Source organism: Rhipicephalus microplus, chromosome 5 (genome assembly GCF_043290135.1).
Source record: "Rhipicephalus microplus isolate Deutch F79 chromosome 5, USDA_Rmic, whole genome shotgun sequence".
Lineage (NCBI taxonomy): Eukaryota > Metazoa > Arthropoda > Arachnida > Ixodida > Ixodidae > Rhipicephalus > Rhipicephalus microplus.
The window spans coordinates 131,723,292-131,745,336 of NC_134704.1; the positions used below are offsets into that span (position 1 = coordinate 131,723,292).

General features: G+C 45.0%; 1 protein-coding gene across 1 annotated transcript in view; it reads left to right on the plus strand.

The window, feature by feature from the left end:
• Positions 1-22,045, plus strand: part of LOC119174229 (glutamate receptor ionotropic, kainate 2) — a 269,581-nt gene that overhangs the window by 235,529 nt on the left and 12,007 nt on the right. The window contains exon 13 of the mRNA XM_075895948.1: positions 9,703-9,928. Within this exon, the coding sequence (XP_075752063.1) occupies positions 9,703-9,928 (226 nt within the window). The remainder of the gene's footprint in view (positions 1-9,702; positions 9,929-22,045) is intronic.

Here is a 22,045-nt window from a genome sequence, read left to right on the forward strand (position 1 = left end):
GTATGAAATTCATGTGCTGGAAGGAGTCTGCTTAACGCATGTAATATTGCATGGCCGAAGCGTAGAAACGCACTAGGGCGTCAAAACTTGTCAGTTGTGCTACGAGTAGCCGTATCAAAGACCCACTCATTTGGAAGGGCTCAGACATATTTATCATCATTATATGCACAAGAATTAACCGAGTGAGCACCTGCGTACGTTTGCCTGTTGCCTTAGGCACGTGCAGTGGGTCCTCCTTGACTTTTTTAAAGGAAGAGCTAAGGCGTAGGGGGCACTTAACAACTATGCTCGCAGTAGGCATTCTGGGATAGTTTTAATGGGCCAATTACACGCAGACAGATGTTCACTACCTTAGGGCATGGTTCAAGCATTCAGAAAGCACTGAAGTTAGGATAGCAGTTCAGGCTGCGGTGTGCACGGGGCCCGATTACGCTGTCGCATTCTGCTATTGAAGGTTAAGCTCAAGCATAGTCCATGTTTGTGTACGCTTTTTTCTACTAAAGAGGATTTCGTGCATCTAATGTACCCGAAGAGTATGCAAATATACTCCTGCAAGCACTCGCAACATACTCCGTTGCCAAGATTCTTTTGCCACGATGTTCTCTTCTTCTTGTCATCATATTTACTCTGTCTTTGTCGAACCCTAAAGGCGTAGAGCCGCAACACCATGACTCAAACATCAAGAAGCAGTGAAAGTAGTTCATATAGGCAGGGCAACAATTAGGTGTGAACTCTGAACTGATAACGTGATAGTGTAGGCCCGGCACTACTCAACCTTTCTTCGCCTTTTCTTATCTTCTACTTCTGCATCGTTCGGGCTTCGCGCATTACGAAAGAAGCCGGAGAAGAGCAAAAAATGACTGAAAGAACCTTCATTGGGAGCTCGGTGTTTCCACTGGCTTCTCCTTGAAAATGTGTTCCCGCTTGCTTCGTACGTGCTTCGACAAAGAGCTTCCTCTGCCACTGGGTATCGCAAGGTCACTGTGGCTTCCCCGACACGTCGGCATGTTTCAGAAATCCCAAGGACAACGTTACTACACAGTGTACTGAATAAAGTATTGGGTTACGAAATGTCCTCTTTGTACAATACGTCTTCCTCATACGCTGATTGAAAATATGCTGCTGCTGCAGCCCTCTGAGCACCTTTATATAACACACTTGCCTCGGTAACATGATACATCGTAATTAACACTAGTAAAAGTAGAAAAATTAAAAACATGAATGAATGTTTGATCGCGCCCTTAAAGGACTGGGCACTTTCTGAATGAATTATGGTGCCTTAAAGTCGCTTGGACAGTTTTCCTCTTTCAGCCGTCGAAACATATCACTGCTAAACTATTCGCATATACTGGTTCATGGATCTACTCATTTATTTTAATAAGCACCCATATCGTCCAAAGCATTAATATGGGAGTAAAAAATAAAATAAGAAAAGAAATATTAGCTCACCCTAATATTCACTTAACGGAGTAACGATATCGTTTGGAAGCACACCAAAAGGAACAATTTTCGTTTTCATGATATGCAGTATCAACGCTTTCCACAAACCGGAGCCAGACTACGCGTATAAATGTATTACTTAGGTGCTTGAGTTTTCGTTATCCAGCATCTCCGGTCCTGCCCATACGCAATGGAGATTATCATGACGATCAACACAGTTCGTTGGCTTTACGTAGGCTGCATGCTGCTGCAGCCTAAGTCACCTAAATCAATGTGGGAGTCGCTGAATGGCAATTCTGTCATCGTTATTTATGAGAACTACGTGCCATTGACCTTTTATGACAGAGTTGATGCTAGCTGTTCGCAAGATGCAGCCTTCCTGTGGTGCCACACTTGGGCTTACATGTCATTATTGCCCAACCATCGTCTCTATAATAAAAGCAAAGGTACATTTTCAGGATAGGAATAAAAAAATATGTACTATGCATTCTCACGCACCACCCTATCGAAAAAAAACAGCATTTCTAGTGTCTCCCAGTGCGTTTCAACGCGCTGGACAACACTGAAAACGCTGCACAATATGTCCCCGTGTACTACAGCGCACTGGGAGGCACTGGAACACACTGTACAGCGTGGCCATTGTCTTGAAGTGCGCTGGGAAGCACTGGTCACGCTGTACAGTCTCAACCACACACTTAGAACATTAGCGGCACATTGGAAGAAATTAGGTGCATTGGCGCACTTTCTGTAACACTTCATATTGCCACGTTACTTTCCTCAAGTTTTGTTATCACATCGTTACACTATGTTCAGCGCAAACTACGCCTACGGTGTTAAAGAAGCTTCGAGGCTGTAGTAGATCGTTCTGTTATGATCACGCCCACTTCGTGAACCTTTCATATTGTTCTGAAACCTAGGTCGCCGCTAGCGATAACGCTAGAATGTTCGATGCCAAGTGCATAAATGCCGACACGCTTCACTGCTTCCCAGTTGGTCGACTGCTGATGCTCTGCCCGCCGCTATCAGTGCCAGTGTCTTGCTGTAATCTGACTTTTCTTTTACGCGGCCACAAGATCGGCCAATTAAACAAACACTTTTCATTTGGACAAGTCGTCTTTACATTTGTCAGCGTGACGACTCCGTGACATCTCATCGAGGTGCTTCACGGCCCATGTGCCGAACGCCCCCCTACAGCCGTGAACCAAGCCCACACCGTGGAAAGGACAATGAAGGCAACCTCGATCAGTGAGCTAGCCGCAGGTAGTGAGGGCTACATCCAGAGTACGGGGCTCTACCTGATAACATTCGCAAGCCCAAGGCCACCGCTACTACGGCGACCACTATAACTGCCCCGGTGCCAACGCCCGCAACGATCGTAATGCAGCAGCCGAGAGAGCCACCGACATTTCACGGATCATCATGTGAAGAAGCGGACACCTGGCTGGAGACACACGACCAAGTGACCGCCATAAACCAGTGAAACTTGGAATAAAAGCTGCGCTGCGTCTACTATTACCTGGAAGACGCGGTGAGGACCTGGTTTGAGAACCGCCCAGCCTGGGTGGTCTAGGGGCTAAGGTACTCGTCTGCTGACTCGACCGTAAGTCGCGGGATCAAATCCCGGCTGCATCGGCTGCATTTTCGATGGCGGCGGAAATGTTGTAGGCCCGTGTGCCCAGATTTGGGTGCACGTTAAAGAATCCCAGGTCGTCGAAATTTTCGGAGCCCTCCACTACGTCGTCTGTCATAATCATATGGTGGTTTGAGACGTTAAACCCCACATATCAATCAATCAATCTGGTTGGAGAACCACGAGTCGTCACTTCAAACCTGGGATCTGTTCTAGGGCGCATTCTTGAAAACGTTCACTAGTGTCGCCCGAAAAGAAAGGGCCGTTGCTGTGCTGGAAAGACGGGCGCAGCTTCCGAACGAAAGCGCCACAATCTTCACAGAAGAAATTATTCGCCTGTTCCGACTCATCGAGCCTGACATAATCAAAGATGAGAAGGTCCGTTTGCTCATGCAAGGGCTAAAGCAAGACCTCTTCGTTGGGCTGGTGCAGAACCCACCCAAATCAGTTGCAGAGTTTGTTTCGGAGGTTGCATAGTGGGAGTTGCATAATGCGTTGCATGATACAGGTTGTAATAATAGGATACTTCAACTGTTTGCTTTCTGCTCATGACAAGACCAGCACTGCACCGTATAGGGATCTGAGTACGGCAGCCCTTAGCAATATTATAGACTGATATAGCCTTGAAGATGTGGCCGAATGTCTTGATGCAAGGAAAAGCATTCAGTTGACGCACTTTCGAAATTCCAGTCACGCTCGTCTGGACAGAGCTTATCTAACCACGAGTATAATTTCAACGTGTTACAAATATGCAGTCGAACCAGTCTTCTTACGGATCACTGCTTAATCAGTTTTAATATCTGTTGTGGCGGCGATAGACAAAATAAGTTTTCCTTGGACCTTTGGAGGGTGAATTCGCAGCTACTGAAGGATGACATTTTTATAGAGAAAGTACTATAACATGTCAATAAAATTAACGAAATCAGTGAAATAACTATCGGTGCTCAGTGGGAATACTTTAAAAGTGATATGTATGTATGTATATATATATATATATATATATATATATATATATATATATATATATATATATGATGGCATGGAAAGAGCCGGTGCAATTAAACGAGCGAAGAGAAAGGAGGGAGAACTGCTAAAACATAATTTTGCTGCTAGAAGAAGAGGCAAAGTCAACAGGAACATTCACGGAAGATATTCGCAAGGCTAGGCATAAGCTGGAAGTTTTTGACATAGAGCGATACAGAGGGACAATAATTCGCGCTCGTGCTGAAAAGTTGATGGTTGGCAAAACATCACGAAGCAGTAACTGGGTGAAGAGAAGAGATATGGCCGCAAAAATACCATAGCAGAAATATATCATAATGAAGTCGTTTAAACAGATAATAAGGGAATAGAAAACGTTTTTTTTTAAACTACTATCGAGATCTGTTTAAGCGATCGGAGGTTGACATAGGATTGTTTAGATAGAAATTCCTATTATTGATGTCAAAAATGCCTGAAAGTCTTGTTGTAGCGTTGGAACTGCTTATTTCAAATTTGAAAGTTGAAAGAGCTATCGAACGGCTGAACCCAACAAAGTAACCTGGACGAGATGGGTTGAGTGCGGCCTTTCACAAAACGTTTATATCCAATTTTTCCTCAATTTCTGCTTGTATTACCTGTGAAGCTTACAAGTATAAGATGTTGCCTCCCAGCTTACTGATGGCGCACCCTATGCTAATCCCCAAAAAAGAGAATGAATCTAAACTCCGCTTTATAAAGTCATAATGCCCCATTAGCTTAACGATTGTATATTACAAGGTCTTTGTAAAAATATTGTCTAAGCGATTGCAGGGTGTAATAAAGGAAATAGTAGGTCCACACTAGACGTTCGGAATCAAAAGACGCACAATTGTGACTAACATACATAAGCCAGAGCTTTTCTGGAGTGCTGCAACACGACTGATACATGTATAGCATTGCTTCCGTTGGATTGAGAGAAAGCTTTTTGTGTTACATGATGTTCTGATGAGTGTGTTGGATTTTGTAAACGTAGGCTGCATCATCAAACAGAGGGTGGCTATGACATATAAAGGCTGTACAACGCAAATAATTGTTAATAAGCTGGCGGGGGCGCGCATTAACTTGCAACGCTCCGTGCGTCAGGGCTCCCTTCTTTCACCACTGCTGCTCAGTCTGTTCTTAGAGCCGTTCTGCGTGAGTTTGATTAACAGCAGTGCCGTCCATGGATTCAAACTGCATGAGATTGAACTACGAGTACTTGCATATGCAGATGATATGACAGTTTTCTGTTCAGATCGGGACAGGTTTAACGAAGTAGTCCATATCGCAAAACAGTTTTGTACGGCCAGTGGAGGTTCGGTAAACTGAGAAAAATGCTTGGGATATTGGCATGAAAATCGGCCTTCCACTCCAGACGTTTTGCCGACATGCCATCAGTGAATCAGCCTGCGAAATATTTGGGTGTACCACTATAACTTTATCGTGACAGTGAGCCGTACTGGCGGCGGCACGCCACTGAAATGCGTGAAAAAGTAGAAGAAATTGAGGATGCGACTTTTCAATTTTCACGCGGGACACCACACGTAATCTTTTCTTTGTCTCTAAACTGTGGCACACATTACAAGTTTCGCATTGTTCGCCGAAGTATTAACGTGCCAAAGGTGCACCGTGTGTTTGCAGTATTTATACGGGGGTCACTGTGGGAATGGTCCAGTCGCACTAATTTTTTTTTGCCGTGTTCAATTCAGTGGTCTCAGTCTGTCACATTTGTTTTTAAGACAGATTGTCAGTCCTTTTATGTTTCTGCGAGACACAAGAGAATCGTTTCTACGTGCAGTTATTCAGCTGAGGCTTGGCAACGTTCTACCTTAACTCGTTGTATCCTCAGGCTACGCGCGTGGGGCGCTTTATGGCTTTTTAAAAGAAATAGTTGGTGCATGCAATTTTTTATTGGCACGTTTTTCCAATGAATACCTAGTGGGAGTAAAATGACAAAGCTTGTATAGAGACATTATTGACATTGTTTTATCGGTACCACTTTACAGGAGCTTGTATCCTGCTAGAAATGACCAGAATGTACTGCCCTGTGTTAAAAAAAAGAAGGCTGTACCATCTACTTCAAAATAATTCTTTTTTAAGCTCTATACTGGAACTCTAGAAGTTAAAACGTGGATTCAAGAGAGAAGACTGTTTGTGCCATGGGGATAGCACTGTTTCCTCTATCGCGAAGTTGAAACCATCAAACAAATCGTACCTAATTGTTAGGATGGGGTGTTCTTTTGGGACATTCTGGAAAGAACTATCAAAAACAAAAAAAATATTTACCGATTGATGCCTACGGGATCAGGTTTTTTCCAGTGAATGAAGAAGACGGTGGGGCACCTTATGATATTGTTATGTTGCTTGGCCTTTACAGTATTTGGAAAAAGTAAATAGCAGTCCGCCATGCCGACATCAATACACTGCCCATTCGTGAATATTTCCGCCAAATGATCACGAAGTGTATAGAACAGTGAAACCCTAAAAAACCAATTCCACAGTGGCTCGAACATCTTGAGCCACTTATGAAAAAATTCTAGTCACTATGTAACCATTCTGTTTGTTATCTCCGTATGTACCGCTTATGCACTGTATGATTATTGTATAATGTGCAAAAGTAAGTAATGAAGAGACGAAAGAGTGAGCAGTTAGTTTATTCAAATAAGAAACTTGCTACAAGATGCTGCCTGCCTCAACGTTGCGCGGCGAGAAAAGAAGATGGTAGGGAAGAAAGAGTGTGGGAGGGAACGCGCATGCACAATAAGGGTGGTCACGCCACACCCCAGGTGGAACTGGAACATAAGATGCTTTACATGTGCGGCGGAGTGAGGGGCAGCCTAGGAGCACACAAGTTTTGCCCTCAGGTATAAGATTACCAAGAAACCTCAATTTCTTTTGTTCACTTATACCATGCGAATGTTCCTGTTCGTGCAGTTTTGATAAAACCCTATTACCACAAATAATTTTCATTGTTTTTTCAACCGGTGCATTGGCACTTTTTAGCTATAGCTTAGCTCCGGTACAATATCTATAATAATAAATATTCCACGCCTTTCATCTTTTGAACTGTTTTATTTTATTTTTAAATTAGGGACAGCCCACTTGTTTGTAAACCTGCTGTGTTGTCAGGAGATACAGGAGATAGTGCCAGAAACCGTAAAAACATTGGCAATCAAGATCATGCACGACCATTGAAGTCACAAGAAGAAAATATATGGATCTTTAAGAGACCCTGTAACACTTTTTAGATAGCTATAGTATAGATTCACTGAAAGAGCTCGTTTGCTCGTAAATGTACCGCTGCAAATATTCTTGAATCCTTCCAGTATGAGCGGAGTTAAAAAGATTTGTCGCAAGCTGTGATCGCATGCTCTCTTTTCCCGCCAAGCCGTGTTGGTCGAGCGGTTAAGGTACTCGGCCGCTGACTAGCAGGTTGTGAGATCGATTCCCGGCAGCACCATCTGAATTTTCAATGAAGGCGAAAATGCTGCAGGCCCGTGTGGTCAGATTCAGTGCACGTTAAAAAAACGCCAGGTGGTCGAAATTCCCGGAGCCGCCCACTACGGTGTCTCTCATAATCATGTGGTGGTTTTGGAACGTTAGACCCCACATATCAAATCTATTTTCACGTGCCGACGTAAGCGCTGGAAGGTTAGCAGAGAAGGATGGCACGGTAAAGCGAATATGTCACGCATGCCTAATGAACTTCAGCACTTTTTCTCTTTCTTTTTATTTTCTTCGAATACACAGATTTTCAGTGTGCTCGCGAGCGCGAGTGTGGACAATTGGTGGTCTCCCATGGCGGCCCGAGTGATGACAAAGTGCGCCATGCTCAAATCAATCAATGGCTATTACAGTGACTGTTACGAGGGTTTTTTTTTGAGCTTGTATTGCCATTTCTCAAGAAAAGAGATGCAAATTGTAGCTGACTGATTATTTATTGCGGATTCTAGGCCACGTGCTGCACTATAATATTTGGGTTGCGTTTTCTCTAGAGGCTCGAGTACCGATCGGCAGCGTTTTCTGAACATGCTCGAATAGTGTGCCAGAGCCCCTTTTAGGTAAGTCGATACGTACCTGGGACACTTGCTGAAAAATGGTGTGGTGCAAGCAGTAGGCACAGTGGAAACCCTTTTAGCTGATGACATTGCTAGAGGAAAGGGATGTCCTGAGTGCACGTAAAAATAGCGCATAACCACAGCTCCCATACGAAACAACTACACACCAACTTCATGATCTCACGTGTTCGAATAGATGTGTGCAGTAATCAGGGCAACTACAAATAAAATAGGGTGATGTCGGCGCAGGAAGAACCATTAAAATGACTAAAACCTTCAATTGAGAGTAAACAGTGTATCACGGGTCTCCAAGATCAGTAGACCATAACAGATATATACAGTCGGGGCATATGCATGCTGAAAAACAAGCCAATGTCAATAAAAATAAACAAAAAAGTATTAAAAAGAACAATCGAAGAAGTTCTAACTACGAGTTGTATAAAAATAAGAAAGACCAATTGCGTTTAATGCTGCACCTGTGCGAGGGACACTAACTGAAGAAGAAACTCTAGTTAGGCAGAATAAGCTGGCCGTCAGCAGAGCCCTTGTAGACACTCAACTAAATCTATTTTCTCATATCACTTCATGTCTTTTACAGTAAACAACCCCATTAAGGAATTATCAATGCCAGAAAGGGTAATAATTATCACTAATTTCTGAGGCCTTAAGTTCAATACGTACCATATGCTTATGCGGAACGTGGTACTGGAGGGCTCCGTGAAGATCGACAACATAGGGTTCTTCAACGTGCACATACATGCAAGCACACGGGTATCCATTATTCCCACCTTCACTGAAAATGCGGTAGCAGGCACCGGGATTTCAACCCGTGGCTCAGGTACGCAGTCGAGGACCGTGACCACTGTACTCTCACGGCAGCCAAGAGCATGTGTCATCATGGACAGTAACTCTCATTTCTAAAGGAAAGACACTTTAGGCAAGAAAATGTTTAGGCTTGAGCAAGCTTGAGCAAGCTTGAGCAAGCTTGAGCAAGCTTAATAGCACGTAGGTGTCCCGCGCACCCACAGCTATATACGCGGTGCTCTATTTTAATGACAGGCGACATGCGTACCATGCCGCCAATCGATAGGTATGGCGTCTCGAAACCAGGCAATAAAGTTTACAGATGATTACTAGTGTAGATCCAGTTTGCTGCTGCGTCGTCGTCAAGAAACACAAAAATTGGCGAGTGCATCTTCTCCGCAATTCATGATTGGTCGCAATGAAGAGAAGGTGCCCCAGTGATTAAGCTGCCTTTGCAGACTTGCTACAATGAGGTAGTGCCTCTGCAAGTTAGTGCGTACCGCCACTATAGAAAACGTTTTGTCATATACCACCCAACCCCTAAGCCAGCTTCCACAAATACTCCAGATGTGCGGACAGAAAGATTGAGTGTAACTAATCACGTTGCTTATAGATTGGCCATATACGATACACTATAAGGTACAGCAACTCTTGAAGATCTGTCGAGTAGCATTTGTTCTTTGAGCCAACTCACATAAGTTTCTGATGTTCACGGACAGACAGCTTGAGGGCCGACAGCTGGTGTTGGCTTGGTTTTCCCTTCTTTCGCAGCATTCAGACTCGTCACTCATCAAGCGCATGTGGGCGGTCATGGAAGCAGCCCAGCCCAGCGTGTTCGCCGAGACTAACGAGAAGGGTGTCGAGCGCGTGCTTCGTGGCGGCTACGCCTACCTGATGGAGTCCACGACCATCGAGTACATGGTGCAGAAAAACTGCCAGCTCATGCAAATTGGCGGACTGCTGGACTCTAAGGGATACGGCATAGCCACACCCCCTGGTACGTGACCAGCGTTCCCGTGAGCATGTCCTAAATAAGGAACACTCGTGAAGTCACGCCTACAGACATTGGTCGGCAAACTCAGTAATCAATTGACTCATTCAGAATCAGTTCACTCACCCAAAATTAAGTGCGGAGCACTTGAGGGGACTAGACTTTCGTATAGACACGTGTATAGAACCTGTACAGTTTGAAAACTCGGTGATGCTGTGGGGCGCCGCCGCAAGCAATAGCTGGGAAGAGGCGCTGCTGCTGTAACAGGCTCCCACCAGTTCAGCAACGTGCACCGGTTCGTGCGCCGGCTTTTTGTGCAGCATGGGGTCACATTATGCCCCGTTTTATTGCGATAGCAATTATATGGACACTCTCGGCTGGATTTTGCCGCCGACATCGGCGTCGATGTCATGCTCCGTATATTAATACGTATCTTATATATGAAAACATAAGAAAAAAAATCTAGAAATAAGACTCCAGTGCGCGCACTCGAACGTGGGACCTCCGCGTCGTGAATGCGAGGCGCTATACCACTGAGCCACCGTGACGTTTTTTTTTCTTTATTACCTGTGTTTCTTTACAGGTGTTCACCCAGAAACATGAATGATAAAATACACTTGGACCTATATTTGATCCGAAGTGCTCACATTAAAAATTTTTCAGGTTGCACAATTCCTCTAACATTGTTAGCCAGCTGGGAGGTTCTTCTTGTTGTTTATACACCTCAGTGATATACCGTATATTTGCAATGAATTTCTCTCGGACAGGACGTATGTTCTGGTCAAGATGTCTGTAAGTCATTATGGTCTGCCAGATGCTCTGAAGGCTAATTAACATAACCATGTCGTATGGTATGCCGTCGTCATCATCCACACAGAGAAAACGAATGCCAAGGATGTCCCAATGAAAGGATGACCCTTTTCAAGACGTCCTGTCCGGGTCCTCCACAAAGGTGTTGGGAATAAGACATCACGGAGATCCCTATACAGATTTTTTCGCTTAACAGTGCTGAGCCACCATGACGTACCTTCATGGACGGTCAAACGGCAGTTAGTTGACGTCTCGGGGGGGGGGGGGGGGTGATATTGTGTTTTCAAAGCATTATCAGGCAGATGGCGCAGTTAGCGAACGGCGGCTCTCATATCTCACGCGTACGTTGGTCCGCGTAGAGAATAAGGGGCTGTACGCTCGATCACGCGCCCTTATCTTGCAGTTGGGAGAATCGCTCGTACCCAGTGCACGAAGGTCACTGCAGTCGTTGCACATCCTCCGTTTGCGAAAAAGGCGCGCTTTTCAGACAGGGCGAACAACTGAGACGCTTATTCACGTTCATGTGTACTTGTGAGTACGTTTAGTGCGTCATTTGTGCGTGAGAAACGCGGGGCACGTTTCGATCGGCTTGCCATCCTGCACGTGACCTTCCAATTTGTTCCGATCGCGTTCATTGCTTCGCCTTTGCAACAAAGCTGTGACTTTTTTACAAAAAAAAGGCAGTCAAACGAATCTCGAATTTTCAATGTGCATTTTCTACGCCGATGACATCTTGAGAACGTGTTCCACGTTGTCGATGGGAAAAAAGTTGCCATTGTTCTCGGTAAGCAAGGAGAGCCTTGTACAGAGAAGTGTGCCAAATATTTTGCCAAACTAGCCATCGTATCTTTCGAAGCCACAAAAAAATCAAGATTCCATTGAAGTAAGATAGTCGAAAAAAATGTTTAATGATGTTAAATCATCCTGGGAGTCTGAAACCTGTACGGATAACTCCGACCGCACTTCCGCAAGCGGTGCGTTCAGTTTGAGTGATATTCGTTTGCGAATTAGATCAGCGTTGCCGGATCTGATGAAAACAATAACGTTGTGGCTTTTTATGCAACAACGGCTGAAGAGTGTACACTAGTAATTTGTAAACTCTGCATCGTCGCTGAATATGTCAATGACTGCGCATGGAGGCATGGCAAAGACATTTAAATATCACACTATCACTGCGCTTCGCCCCTATATATGTATGTACTTCGGGTGGGATTTCAAGCCTCTCTTGGCTAAACGACATTGATGCCAAGGCTGAGAAAAAGTATGCGCAGGGTTGCTAAAAAATGAAGGAGGATGCAGCTTTAGTGAATAACAATTGTTGAAGCTTAACGTCTCACAACCATGATATCATTATGAGAGATCCCGTAGTGAAAGACTGAAAAGTTGACCACCTAGGGTTCGTTAGGTGCACCTAAATCTAAGCACATAGCCCTCAAGCTATTTTCGCTGCATCGAAAGTGCGGCTGGGATTAAATCCCGAGACTCGCGGGCTAGTAAACTAACATAACCACTAGACCATGAGCTACTGTCAAGTGTTAACCTAGAGTACATTCTGCACGATATTTTAAGCTCTCAACTCGCGCAGATGAGCCAGCGAGAAAACCCGCTCCCGACTTGGTTTGATCGCTATCGAAGTGTGTCCCAAATACATAACTCAGTCACGCGCTAACGAGGGTTGATTTCTGCGAATGCGCTGTGCCGCATGGTCGACCTAAAACAAACTATAATAGGTAATGCGAACGATGTGAGCAGCATTTACTGCACATTTCGCGTAGCTCAGACATAATTCTATCATTACGTATTTTCACAACACCTACCAGACCCAGTCGAATCTTCTCCGTTAGCTGAAAAAAAAAATAATTCTCCTCAAAGCGACTCGCTTTACTATCAAAAAGCGGACTTAGACAGTGAGCAACACTAAAGCATATCGCGCTGAGCATGACGAGAACCGCAGCGCAACACTGGGTGCTTGCTACAGTTCGTGCAACATAGAACACATACTAACGCGCTTTTAAACATTCTTGCTAATGTATCAAGCCTTCACGACTACCTGAGAGAACACTAGTCATCCTTGTCCTTGACTTTTCAAGCAATACATTTTTTTCCGTGCATAGCAGGTGCACGCGGGGCATTCGCTCGTGCTTCGTCATCTGCTAAGTGGAGCCTGTTGCTACAGTAGCGCCACTCGACCGGAAGTCGGTTATGCGCTGCTTTCAGAGAATGGTGGATGCATAGAGTTAATTTCCTCCTCCTCGACTAGCTTCTACACTAGCTAAGGAGGGAAGATGTTTGGGGTTCGGAAGGGGTCCCCTAGATGACTCGAGTGCACGGTGGCAGCGCGAAGGAAGAGTTGTAGTCCGGTGAAGAGACGCTTTATTGCAGCCTCCGGCGTATGTCCGAGTCCAAGCCCGAACCTCCGCTCCTGAATTACGGCTCAGATTCGCTCCAGTAAATAGTTTGGCTTGCGGCCGGCCCATAATTCCAATTCTCTGGTTCCGCACCGCAGTAACTACCCTGCCTGCTGCTGTCGAGGCTTTCTTCAAAATTGGCGGCCAGCTCCGCAATATCCTTTGCCTTCAACCAGCCCTTCACTTCCTGCTGAATGACCCGTGAGCGAAGATCACTTGGCATTAACTGCTTTAGCCTGTCAGCTATAGGCAACTCTTGAAGACCTTCAAATGTATCCGCCTCTTCACTTCTCACGTAGTACGCAAACATAGTCTCTAGGCGTGCCGTCACTTGGCTCCAAGACTCGCCTGCCTCTCTCTTGATTTTTATGAACATTTGGCGGTACTCGCTCGGAGTCATCCTCAGCTCCCTCAGCACCCTCGATTTTATATCTAAATACGGCATTATCCCAGCTTTTGAGTGATTGGCAACGAACTTACGCATCTTATCGGTTAAGAATGGCAACAGAATCGTGCCCTGAATTTCTTCAGGAATGCTCAATGCCGCAAAAAGAGGGTCCACATTCTTAAACCAAGCTGGAATCATCGGCTTGTTAGTGGGCATGGGTGCTAGGACTGCTTTCAGCTCTTTCGCGAACCGTGCGATACTAGGATGCTGGTTCCAGTTTTCCGGCTCCTCTGACAAGGCACGCGATGACTTCACTTTCTCTAGCTCAAGCTTGAGCTTTAACATTTCAATCTCAAGCTGCAACTCGCGGGTGCGATCCAATTCATTCACACTGTCACCTTCCATCACATCTCACTCTGAATCCGCCATCTCCTAGAGTGTGCCTGAACGCAAGTGCATTCAGTTAAGAAAAATGGGGGCCCCGAGAGTGCACAAAACAGGCCTCACCTTGCAGTCGCGCGTCGCCCGATGGCCACGTTGGTTGGACCTGCGCCCGTCTCGTCGCCAATCCTTGTTGCGACGAATTCTTTGATGCTGCGGGTGCTCCACCAGACCACCCCTGTCGTTGTCTGAAGTCGGCCGCGCCGACTATTCCTGCTGCGCTGCTCTCGTTTGCTGACGCGCAACGCTCTTCCGCTGCCTAACTCCAGGCTCCACTGTTGACTGGCAGGCTCGTACCGAATGTGAATGCTGCTTCTCGCAGCACAACAGCAGGTCCCGAAGCAGCATGCTTCTTGTCAGCTTCCCGGACTTAAGCACCTTCCTCGCTGCGCGCTCTCCACTCCACATCAACTGCGCCAGTTATTTCTTCCCTCCTTAGCCAATGCAGAAGCTAGACAAGGAGGAGGAAATTAACTCATAGAGTTTGGCAACTGAACAGGTTCTATGAAGGTTGTACTATAGTATGCAGTCGCTCTCGCTTGGGGTAACTCTCCATGTGTGAGCGCGTGCTCGCGCCAAAGATATATTCTTCCTTTATTTTTTCTTCTAGCGCCTTGATGAATATGATTCATCTACATCGTCTGCAAGAAGAACAACTAGAGCACTTTGCTTCACGCAGGCGAAAACAGGCATAAAACTAGAAAAGAAGGAAGCAAGTGCGAAGAAGTCTGAGAAAGGAGGAAAATAGAATGAAAATTAGAAGCAGTACGAGAGTTATAGGAATATATAATTAGAGAATGAGAAAAAAATTAGATATGGACAAAAATATAGAAACGGATAAAAATGGCTGCAAATCAATGAAGTGAACGCTGATGATGAAGCGGAGCTCCATTGAAGAAGTGATAGACGGTATATATATGTTTATGAAAATGTTTATAAACCATGCAAACACGTGCTATGTAAGCTCTGTAGACTGTATATCGCACCGATATTTCACACTTGCGCCTCGACGACAACGGTCTAACATCGCGAGTGCCTAAAGAGTTTGACTCCTAAAAACAGAAGAGAGAGGATGAAAGCAAAGATAAAACCAAAAAGAAACAAAGAATGCAGCCCTGCTGATCACTTCCTTCAGGTTTGCTGCCTCCGGAATGAAGCTATTTTAATTTTTGAGCGAGTGTGAGTGAAGGTTAGTGTGATTGAGAAATATATCTCGACGTAGCACTACGAGTGACACCGATAGAGTAAACTTTTGGTGAATTTCAGAGTAATCACTAAGAAAAATAGGTTGAATGTGTGAGTCTGTCTCAACTAAACATTTTTATCTTTTCTCAATGGATCTGGTGTCGGTGGTGCCGTCCACACCTCCACTCCGCGCGCCAACGTCTCGTGTCTTGTGACGGCCCAGGGAGACAGCCGAAAACTGTAGCTTTAGAAGTCATTAAGTGATCAGACATCACCGGCCGTTCAGCAAGCCGAGTATGCGCAGCGGAGGCGCGGACCTCTCTCCCGTATTCCTCTTCCTCGAACCGGGGTGTTCTGAGTATATAAGCGGGGGAGCGTGCGTTCGGAATTCAGTCAAGGGCGTTTTAAAGACGATATTCTTTCTTGGGGATCTTCGACGCAAAAATTTTGGTCTGTCTGTCTCTCTGTCTGTCTGTCTGTCTGTCTGTCTGTCTGTATGTTTGTCCACTTTTACCGGCATCTGGTACTTGAAACGGCCGACCCCATCCGCAGCGCCCACCAATCTTGCTCAAAATTTGGCGTTCATACTTGCGCAATTGTCAATTGAGAAGCAATTATTGCGCATGCCTGGGGCACCATAACAACACGTATATATTCTGCGTGTGCGTCTTTTACTAGAAAAGGCATGCATAAGTAATTTCAAGGACCGTAGCGCTTATCACGCTGCGCTGACGATGCAATGCTTGCACGAAAATGCGAGTGTTTCTAACGCTTTGCAAGGACGAGATGGTGGTGGCACCTACCCGTCGCCTTGCGTTCTACACCTTATCATCTCTGAGACGGGCGCGAATACCTGTCTCAGAGCCACGCGCTTCGTTGTCCAAGAAAACTGCCAGATGACGCTCATATCTCACGTGGGACGTGACTTGACGCACTTGTTCGCCTCCGCTCTAACGCAGCCTCCAGAATACCATTCACCGATTTTCTTGCGCAGAACATCAAATAAATGTTTTATTCAGTCTCTCCACAACGCAAGAAAGACTATCATCTTTCGAAGACATTTGCAGGTTAACATACAGATACGTGGCCAATTTTTACTTGGATTCAGCATGATTTAACGCTTTGCTTGACTTGAGTAGATGCGATGCAAGCAACAGTACCTCAAACCAGTAGTGTGGCATGACCTAACATCAGCGCCCCACAACTCGTTGAAGGCAACGCTTCTTTTTCTTTCAATAAAGCGGAATAATAAAGACGAAATAACAATTAAACACTTCAAAAACATACCCAATTGCGCGATATTTACGCGATACCCCCCCGCCTTTCTGCGAGGCATATTTGCTCGTGTTCCCACTCCGTGGGAAATTGCGGGTGGCTTTTTTCTCTGCCAGTGCCCACAGATAAAAGAAAAAAAAATAACTTACAGATTGTTATGTCTGCCATATTTTTAAAAGGTTGCAGTTATACATTTATAACTTCATCTTCCCTTTGAGTCCCAGTTTGGGCTGATCTAACCAAAGATACGCAAGGGCAAGAGCTTATTATAAGGATGGTGCTTACAGCATGAATTGAAAATTCTGCTAGTGTAAAGTCGTTAGAATTCAGACATAATTCTTACAAGTGAATATCATGAGAATTTCAAAATATTGGGTCGAGTGCCAACTGATTGTGAAAAAAAAAGTAAAAAAAGACTAAAATACTTTCGGCTGACCACAGGAGCTTGGTTCCGACCATCTTTGGCTTTGACTGTTAGCATCTCCCCTCAATGGGTTCGTGACGTACCTAATTCTAGTTTAAAACTAGTCGGGGCACGCTATTCACCGCCATCCATTTTCTCGCCCTGATGGGTTTTCCTTGAGGTCAGGATTTCAAAATACTAAGAACCACAACTTTCGAGCTTAGATGGGAAGCAATGCTGTCGAGCTTTCTTTGTTATCAAATATCTCTGTACGTGATGCACCCGACAGTGAAACATTACATTAATCATTTTTATATTATCGCGGAGTTTTTCTCCGACTTGCACGTTCAAACAAGCACGGGCATCGTCTGTCATGATTCAAATGAAGATAAAGTTCTCGCTTTGAATTCTAAGGGTTGTATTCTGGGCGTGTTTATACTACGAGTGTCGTGTCTACATCTTTAATGTGGGTACTAACGAAATAAAACTTTGCTTTTAGTTGCTGTTTGCCGAAGTCCCTATGTCGACATTATTTTGGGCAAACTGCAAAGTTTTAAAAGTACCTTTACACTTACGAAAGTAAGCATATAGAGCCTCCATTTAAAACAAGCATATACAGATAAACGCGTTTCATTCTGCTTTTGTAACTTCTTTTTCGATAAACAATATTTATTTCTATACCACCAAACCATGATGTCGAAAAAATAAAGAGTAAAAATCAGTACAGGTAAAGAGGCTCCCTATATGCGGACTTTTCTGAAACGTAACCTCAGTAGAAACGAAGGACTGGCGCGTGGTTTTACAGACCTGGTGCACCGTAACTGATGGTGAAGGGCAAACATTTCGGAAACGTCGCGGTGCCTACAGGAGTTTTTTTTTTTTTTACCCGAAAAACGTATGCATATTCACTTAAAGTTTCTGCTGACCCGCAGGGCGCGGGTTCGTATCCCGGCTGCGGCGGCTGCATTTCCGATTGAGGCGGAAATGTTGTAGGCCCGTGTGCTCAGATTTGGGTGCACGTTAAAGAACCCCAGGTGGTCTAAATTTCCGGAGCCCTCCACTACGGCGTCTCTCATAATCATATAGTGGTTTTGGGACGTTAAACTCCACATATCAAAATCAATTCACTTAAAGTTTCGCTGCGTGTGAGATATTATGTTTTGTCACTTGCTTCGTCAGCAACGGACGCCTCAAAAAAAAAAAAAAAAGCACCAACACGAGAATGATGGCGCTGTTTAGTGAAGTGGAATAAAGATAAAAGTTTACTGTACTTGATTGCCACTACATTTCTTAGAAGACACCCTGAACTCTTCATGGTCTTCTGAGCCTAGTTTAAAACGTGTAAATAATTCGCGTTGTATGTTTGAAAAGGAGTCAGCTGTTTCAAAGAGCATCGTCATTTTAAATGCGAAGGATTTCTTAGCGAGCTACGGCGACTTTGAGCGTATCTATCTATCTATCTATCTATCTATCTATCTATCTATCTATCTATCTATCTATCTATCTATCTATCTATCTATCTATCTATCTATCTATCTATCTATCTATCTATCTATCTATCTATCTATCTATCTATCTATGTATCTATCTATCTATCTATCTATCTATCTATCTATCTATCTATCTATCTATCTATCTAGCCGCCTACGACAGTTAGCTCTCCTGGCAATTTCGATTATGGTATCAATACTAAACTTGGTATGGCATAACATGACTGCATCAAGAACATATTTCACTAGACATCACATGAATATCATGACATGTACGTCGTGAATGTCATGATTTACAGTTCTTGGTCCCGCAGCTCTTGCGGTGGTTTCGTTCGCATATCATGTTGCAAATCTGGTACGATATGAGATGATCGCATGGCGAACACAAACGACAGACCCTAACATGAAAATCATGACATGCGTGTCATATAACAACATGACTACGTTCCATGCTCATGATGCGCTCGCGGCCGTTTCGCTAGCGTCACATATACCAAATTTCGTATTACGGTACGTGAAAGAATTGCGAAGCTATGTGACTGGTGCAAACATGATAATCATGAGATGCGTGTCATGTAACAACATGACTACATGCCACGCTCATGATGCGCTCGCGGTCGTTTCGCTTGCTTCACATGTACCAAATTTGGTATCGCGCGATGCGAACGGACGACATAGGTAAATGACACATTCAAACATGATAATCACGACATGCGTGTCATGTAACAACATGACTATATGCCAAACTCATGATGCGCTCGTGGCCGTTTCGCTAGTTCACATATGCCAAATTCGGTGTTACGTGAGGTGAATGAATGACGAAGGTATGTGACTGGCGCAAAGATGTTAATCATGAGATGCATGTCATGTGAAAACATGACTACGTGCCACAGTCAAGGCGCCAACGCATTTCGACATGACGTGGTGAGCGTGGTCACCGGCCTTCATTTCGTCGCGTCACGCTGGCGTTGCCACGCCAGGCGCCGGTCCTGCCATATACTGGCAGGAGCACGCCGTGCTGCGTTTCTTTGACGCATGCGCGTTTCAGCGCGTCCGGCATCCCTCCGTCACGAAAAGAGGGAGGCGCAGTGTTGTCTGGGTAACGCATCGGCGCGAAATGCAGCATGTCGCATTTCGCACCGGTTGCCGACGGGCCGTGCCGACGGACGCTGGTCGCGCTTGGCGTCAGGCTGTAAATGCTCGCGTTTTGCTAACGTGGCGTCACTGTTCCCAGCGTGTGCGCGCGTCAACGCTACATTGGAGTATATTGGGCCCTTCATGATGCGCTCACGGCCGTTTTGCTAGCTCCACATATACCAAATTTGGTGTTAAGTGACGTTAACGGATGACGAAACATATGTCTGGTGCAAACATGATAATGCTGACACGCGTGTCATGTAGGAAAATCACAACATACCACGCTGATAGCGTGCCCGCGGCCGTTTTGCTAGCTCGACATATACTAAATTTGGTATCACGTGACGTGAATGAATGACGAAGGTAAACGACACATCCAAACAAGATAATCATAATACGGAAGTGATGTACGGCATCATTTACTTCCAATTCGTAGCGTTTGGCTGATTTTAAAGTGACATATAAATATTCTCATTCGTGCTTGACATATCATGGATTCCCATCGTACGTCGGATCTGCCTTTTTTTCACTTCTTCATTGTATTATTGCTTGAACAATGGTCATCCCTTTATAGTTAAGGTAGTGCCGTGAGGTCTCTACTGAATTTTGTTGGTAGCCAAAATCAATAATTTTAACTTGATGGCAATTCTTCACTTATTTCATATATCTGCATCGTGTGTGGAATTAAAGGACGTCTTTGGAGATGGCATTCCTCCGCATCACGCGTATAGTTTCTTATGTAATTTTTCTATGAACTACAGATAGCATGTGTATTTATCGTTTTTCTTGGTTTTGCGACTTTTTTTACTTGTTAAGCTTCTCACAGGGTGGAGGAAACGTTCTGTGGGCCAGGTATAAGGCTTTGGTAATTTCATTAGAGGTCGTCAAACGGTATTTGGTGTTTCCCCATAAAGCACCGTCGCCGGCGCAGTTGGCGAGTTCGCGCGCCTTGGCCTGTGCCGTCTCGTTTAGGTTGCGCTGTGCCTTCGAAACCTCTCCCATGTGGATTCGGAACCACGGAAGTCTGCTTTCAGATTCTACCTCCTGATGGAAGTTGCTGTTGCGCAAGCCTTTGGCCACTCTCTGCGAGATCCATATTTTGGCGAAGTTTCTGACCGCTTGTCTCGAGTCGCAGAGGACAGTAGTGCGTGTCACATCCGTGAGCGAGAGCGCCACCGCTACTTCCTCCGCTCCTTGTGCGCGCTCGCACAGAACATTTGCCAATATTCTGTTTTCGCCTTTCTAATGAGTGACCATGATTGCGAATCGCGATTGGTCTGCCTATTCAGTGGCGTCTACGAACCACGTTCCCGTTTCGTCGCCGTAAGTGCACAGGAGAGCTCCTGCCTTGGGGCTTCTGCGCCGGTTGTGTTTCTGGTGAACGTTCCATGGAATCAGGTCAACCCTTAGCGTTTGTCGGATCGCGTCTGGAACAGTGATTTCTGCCCTTGTTCGGTGCGGTAACGAATGCCGAGACTCTCCATGATTCGGCTTCCCGCTGTCGTGCCCGATAGACTTTCCCGTTGTGAAGTGCGCCTTCGCAATGTCGCTGAGCGTGTTGTAAAGTCCAGTGCGTGCTGGTCGACTCGGGTTGACCCAGTGCCACCTGGTACACACTGCCAATGAGGGCATTTATGTTCGCTTCTACCTTGTACCAGTTGTGAAATGCCGCAACGTACGCATTGTTGCACATGGCGAAAGAGTGTATAAGTTGTATGAGACTAACTTCTCTCATTGCACTTCTCCCGCTAGTAACCCTCTTGAGAGCTTTGATAGCGTTAGTATTCTTGAGCTTTAGTTTGGAGATAGTTTTCCCATTAGCCCCGTTTGCCTCTATTATTATGTCTTGCACCCTTATTCTCTTTACTATCGGAATCGCTGCTCCGTTACTTGTGCGTAGCCTGATCTCTTCGTACTCCTGACTGCTTCTCGCCACCATTCCTCTGGCCCCGAATGGTAGCTTGGTTAGTTTCGGAAGTTTTTATGCCTTAAGCTGACGAATGTTAACGACTTCTTATAAATGATTTCAATATTGGTTCAGCAAGAGAGAGTGATGCTCACTTCCGAGTGCTAACGCTCTGTGGGGCTAGCAAAGGCGTGCCTGTAGACCACGAGCAAACTGCAATAACACATGCTGATTAGATTCTTAGACCAAATAATCACACTGCTTTCATTATCTCTTCTTTTAATCGATTCCGTGTGAGCTGCTTATTCCTAGCCCTGACTTTACTACAATTTTTCACGATTCTTTCTGGTGTTCGGTTATCTTGTTTTCTCGATAACTTTTATCACCATAAGTAATGAGTACAGTGTAAAAAGTGACGTCAGTTTACGTTTCCCCAGGAACCTAAATATATTTATATTAGCACTTGGCATTGCTGAAATTTTCCTTGTTTACCTGGACTTAACCATTTTTCATATCATGGAGAGTACTTCAGATATGTTAACCTAGCTTTTCTCCTCATAAGTCACAGTTATCAATACCATTTGTTCCAGTGACGTTACGTGAGCGGGCCTAGCAGAGGTCATGGCTTCGCATCCACAGTTAAGACAATGGTGAATGGCACTTTTCACTAGCGTACATTA